The sequence below is a fragment of the Glycine max genome, chromosome 11 (assembly GCF_000004515.6).
Source record: "Glycine max cultivar Williams 82 chromosome 11, Glycine_max_v4.0, whole genome shotgun sequence".
Classification (NCBI taxonomy): Eukaryota; Viridiplantae; Streptophyta; class Magnoliopsida; order Fabales; family Fabaceae; genus Glycine; species Glycine max.
The window spans coordinates 36,693,300-36,699,299 of NC_038247.2; the positions used below are offsets into that span (position 1 = coordinate 36,693,300).

Genomic DNA, 6,000 nt, shown 5'->3' on the forward strand with positions numbered 1-6,000 from the left:
ATTTTCAAAAATTATCAGAATCATTTCAAATCTTTTAAATTTTTATGATATAAATTCACTAAAATTCAAATTATCATAAAAAAATTTAAAATAAATATAATAAATCATAATATTCCTACGTAATCTTTTTTATATTAAAATAATCTTTTAAAATCATAATATAATACATCCATAACCTCAATAGTTTGCTTATTGCAACACGATATTAGTGTCTCATGTTCGAGACATGGACAGGTTCAGAATCAAAACCAAACCAAAGTATTATATTATACATAATCTAGAAAAGATAATTTTTTTTTCCCCCGTAAAGAGCTGAATTGTCAAATGAAGCAATTTGACGTTCGAAAATGACTGTTTGATTCAGTTTTAATATGTTGTATATTTTAATTAGTGATTCATAAATAATTTATTAAGTTAACTTAATTATCATTAGTTTCTTACCCAAAAAAAAATATCATTAGCTTACTCAAATTATTATAGTAAAGAAAAAAAATTAAAGATATAAGGTAATTTGTGAAATTCATTTATTGATTTTTTTTAGAATTATATATTATTTGATAAGAAATTATTTAAATTATATAAAATAAATGTAGATGATATATAATAACAAAATCCTCAAAAGTTATAAAAAAAATTCAAAACTAAAACAACTTACGCTAACAAAACAAACTTTAAAATAACATGTTGAGCCGTTTTTGAGAATGAACCACGAATAAATATGCTTGTACAGTTTGTGGCAATTAATAACAATGGTTGAAGAAATAATATGGTAACATTTATAAAGTAATGCAACCATTCTATGTCCACACGACCACACACAAATTGTTCAAAGTTTTTTATTATCTTCCACTGTCTTTCATTGATTCAGTGTTTAACCAAATAGTAATGCAGTAAAAAAAAACTAAACAGAAGTATTATTTAAATTAAGATAATTATTTAAGTTTATAGTCATTAAATGCTTGTCCATATTGCCTTTTTGTTATCATTCTTGACTCCACAATGGAAAAGGGAAGAGGAAGATTCAAAGATGAAAAAAGAGAGAAAGAAATAATGTATTTTTTCATATAAAAAATGTAAGAAAAGGGAGAAAATAGTTTTGAAGAAAAAAGTAAAGTGAAGAGACTAATCTAAAAGAGAGAAAGTGAGAAACGAATAATTGAAGACAAATAATCTTTTTTAGCCGAAGAAGACAAATAATGTTATCATTAGAAAAGACTATTAAAAACATAAATATATTATATGAAATTATTATGTTTTTATTGTTTTACAATAAACTAAAACTCTAAGTTAAAAAAATAAATTTAAAGATTTTATTTAATATATTTTTTAGAATTATATTATTAGAAAATAAATTTTCTTATATATAAAAAATATATGGCATACTACAGTTTCTTTATTAAACAATCAGAATTCTAACACTAGAATGTACTCTAATATATATATATATATATATATATATATATATATATATATATATATATATATATATATTCATTTTTGTAAGGCTTGAATTCGACGCGTTTCTTAGAAAAATTACAAATTTCATACAATTATAAACTAAAACAACTTACATGAGTCAACAAAGCAAACTTAAAATGACACACGATGAGCACTGTTTTGACAAAGATTTTATCTAAACCCACCAATAAAATATAACTGTACAGTCCGTGCAAATTAATCACAATAGTTGAAGAAACAGTATTAGTAAATGATAAACACAGTTGATAGCATAATAGAAAAAAAAGATTATTTTACATACCTATAAAGTCAATTTGACAAAATAATATCTTATCCTCTCTTCCCTTTATTATAACCTCTTGGATTAAATTTGACAAGATCTTGGATTGAATAATTATTCTTTAATAAATTGATTATTTTCCTAATTTAAAAAAAAAACTCATTTTGACTAAAAAATCTATTTTTCAGTCTTTAAGATTATTAATTTATAATAATTTGTCTCAAATAAAGACTAAAAGTTAATTATTTTTAAATAAAAAACAAAAATAACCACTTTTAAATTAAAGAAATTAAAAATAAACTAAATTTAAATTTGAGAGACTATAAATATACTTAAACTTCAAATCTCTTATAAAAAAATTTCGTGCACAAATAAACTGATCCACAATTCAACTTAATGTCCCAATTGTATAAATTTATTAAATATACAAAAGAGAAACTTTATTATCGGACTCAAATAAAATTATATGTCTTTCAAAAGACATGCACTTTCTCCTTCTAATTCACACTTTTAACAAAATTAATTAATTAAAATAATATTATTAATTTTTTCAATAATTTGTAATATTCTTTCAAATTACTCATAATTTTTAAAATTAATCATTTTTCTTTTACTACTTTATTATTTATCACCTCAATGAGCGCTTCAACCATGGTACGCTCATAGATCCTTCTCCTGAATCCCTTACCTTCTGCAAATAGGATATTTTTGATGATTATTCAGCATGAACGACAACATTCCGTTACCACCTCGACTTCCCTCGACACCAATCCATTTGCTAATGTCGTTTCTGGCAAATCAACCTATTTAACTCGAAAGTGTAACCATTGTGGTTGCCTCGGTCACACCAGTGATATTTGTTATCAGAAGCAAGGGAATGTCGTTCCTAAATGCGAGCATTGCACATGTTTTGGCCATACGATGGATGTCTGCTACGCAAAATTCAGATACCCACTTGGTCACCCAAAATATTTGGGTCGACCTCGCCTTCCCAACAAGAGTGGGAATTTTAGCAGTAACAACAGTGGCACTGTCAACAACGTTGCAAGTGATGGAAGCAGCATAAATCTATTTGGTGAAGAACGCAAGGATGGGTATGTACCAGCACCCAATCCCAACATTACACAGGCCTAATTTCAACAACTGATGGCTTTACTCCAAAAGACCTCAATTGGTGGTGCGAATACAAGTGAAATTCCCATTTGATCCAACCTTAGTCACTCTAGCCCAAATGCTCTTTCTGATATGTTTGGTACCTCTTTCATTTTTTATGTCAACACCACACACACACTTAGCACAACTAAATCATACATCACACCCTGGATTATAGATTCAGGGGCCACAGATAATATCACTTGTTTCTTACATTATTTTCACACTCATTCTAAAATAAGACCAGTGAATATTAATTTACCAAATGGACATGTTGTTAAAGCTCACATTTCCGACACAATTTATTTTTCACCTACTTTTGCCATCCATGATGTCTTATATCTCCCTGAATTTACATTCAATCTACTGTCCATTTCTAAGTTAATTTCCAATCTTAAATATTTTATAACCTTTTCTCATTACTCTTGTCGAATTTAGGAAATGAACACGTTGAAGATGATTGGTTCGACTAAATTAAAGGAGGGATTATATCACTTGGAAATTAAAGAGAGAGAATCATCCTCACAACTACCTTCAATCATCAATGCAAGCATCAACCATACCAATGATTCTACCCTTTGGCATTTTAGACTAGGACATTTATCTGGAAATCGTCTCAATGCTTTACATCAAGAGTACCCTTTTATTTCTAGCAAATTTAATGAAATTTGTGATATTTGCCATCTAGCAAAACAAAGAAAATTACCTTACTCTCTTAGTACTAACCGAAGTTCTAAAATCTTTGACTTAATCCATATGGATATTTAGGGCCCTTTTTCTAAAAATTCTATCCATGGTCACAAATATTTCTTGACCAATTTTGGATGATCATAGTAGATACACTTGGGTGGTTTTTATTAAAGTCTAAGGCTGAAGTCAAAATACATATAGAAAATTTTCTTTCTTTAGTTAAAAATCAATTTGAAACAAGCATAAAGTGTATCGGCTTCGATAATGGACCCAAATTTTTGTTAAAAGATTTTTTCTCTTCAAAGGGCATAATCCATCAAACCAGTTGTGTTTACACACCACAACAAAAAGGGAGAGTTGAACGCAAACATCAACATATCCTTAATGTTGCTAGGGCTCTAATGTTTCATTCAAAAATTCCTAGCAATTTTTGGTCTTATGCTATCAAGCATGTTGTTTTCTTAATTAATCGTGTTCCTTCTCCCATCATTTTAAATAAAACCCCGTTTGAGCTTTTATACAAACAAAAACCTGATTTTTCAATGCTGGAAGTTTTTGGTTGTTTATGCTTTGCTACAAAACACACCCCATAGCACAAATTTGATGCTAGATCTCAGAAAGGGGCCTTTCTAGGTTATGAAAATGGGACAAAAGGGTATGTTATTCTTGATACAAGCAACAAAGAAATCTTTATTTCCAGAAATGTCTTATTTCATGAAATGCAATTTCCCTTTGATAAAACCAGCCCACACACTACCTCTATTGGCCCAGATACAAACTTCCTACCTACACCACCCTTAGGCCAAGCCACATCTTTTGACCAGACTACTTCTAAACCCCTGGACGGATCCACCATATCCATTGAAACTAACCTTCCCATGCCACCTCCAACAAACGATATCTCTCCTTTGTCCTTAACTCCAGAATTCTCAAATCCATCTCCTTCCTCTCCTTTGACTTCATCTTCTCAACCCAATTCGCCACCACCTATCAATCCTCCTCCTCACCGATCAAGTCGACCTAGCCAACCACCACCTTATCTTTCTGAGTACAAGTGTGATCTCCCTCCTCTCAAATCGGTTCAATCATATTCTACCTGCTCATATACGATTCAAGCCTCCCTCACATATGATTGAATTTCTCCCTTTCATCATCGTTACATTATGTCTCTGTCTTCTGAGTCTGAACCCACCAGATTTGACGACACCGTCAAACACCCTTGTTGGAGAGAAGCCATGAATCATGAAATTGAGGCTTTAATAATGGACCGGACCTGGGATGTTGTTCATACTCCTCCTCATGTTCGTCCCATTGGGTGCAAATGGGTTTACAAAATCAAGAGGTTGCCCGATGATAATGTTGAGCAGTACAAAGCCCGTCTCGTTGCAAAGGGATTTTCTCAAATTGAAGGTGTGGACTACTTCAAAACCTTCTCCCCTGTGGTTAAAATGTCAACAATCCGTGTAGTCCTTGCCCTTGCCTCCATCAATCGTTGGACTCTTCAACAATTGGATGTCAGCAATGCGTTCCTCCGTGGGGACTTATCTGAAGATGTTTACATGGTGATCCCTCCTGGACTACATGGATTCAGTCCCTCTTAGAGTTGCAAACTTCACAAATCTCTCTACGGTTTGAAACATGCAAGTCACAAATGGTATAAAAAATTGTCTAATTTGCTCTTGACCTATGGATATTGACATGCCCATGCTGATCATAGTCTTTTTATCAAGGCTAATTATGTTGAATTTACTGCTCTTATCATTTATGTTGATGATATTGTTTTAACTGGTAATTTTGTCCGAGAAATCAGTAGCGTCAAATAGATCCTCCACTCTAATTTTCACATTAAGGATTTGGGGACATTGAAATATTTTTTGGGAATTGAAGTGAAACATTCTAATCAAGGGATTTCTCTATGCCAAAGAAAGTATTGTCTTGACCTTCTAAAGGATTTTGGCATGCTTGTATGAAAACCATCTTCTACACCCATGGATAGTACTCTTCGACTTCATGCTGATCCACTTCCATATCGAAGACTGGTTGGTTGCTTAATTTACCTTACAAGCATTAGGCCTGACATAGCTTTTGCCCCACAACAATTGAGTCAATTCATGTCCAACCCCACAAAAGCTCATCACAATGCAGCAATAAAAGTCCTCTGTTATCTCAAAAGTTGTCCCAAAAAAGGCTTAGTCTTTCGCAAAAATTGCAACACTCAAATTCGAGGTTTTAGTGATGCCGGTTGGGCAACTTGTGTGGATTCTAGACGCTCTATAACTGACTACTGCTTCTTCATTGGTAATTTTCTTGTTTCATGGAAAACGAAGAAACATAATACCGTCTCCCAATCCTCTTCTGAAGCCGAATATCGAGCTTTGGCAGCTACCACTTGCGTTGCAATGGCTTACTTATCTCCTTAG

At 31.8% G+C, this 6,000-nt stretch overlaps 1 protein-coding gene across 1 annotated transcript; it reads left to right on the forward strand.

Annotated features, from left to right (window-relative positions):
* Nucleotides 1-5,568: 5,568 nt before the first annotated feature.
* Nucleotides 5,569-6,000, forward strand: LOC102668516 (uncharacterized mitochondrial protein AtMg00810-like). Its single transcript, XM_006591729.1, has one exon. It carries the CDS (start codon nt 5,569-5,571, stop codon nt 5,998-6,000), a length of 432 nt encoding a protein of 143 aa, XP_006591792.1.

Coding starts and splice junctions, on each gene's coding strand:
- LOC102668516 (XM_006591729.1), top strand. CDS start 5,569: ATGGATAGTACTCTTCGACTTCATGCTGATCCACTTCCATATCGAAGA.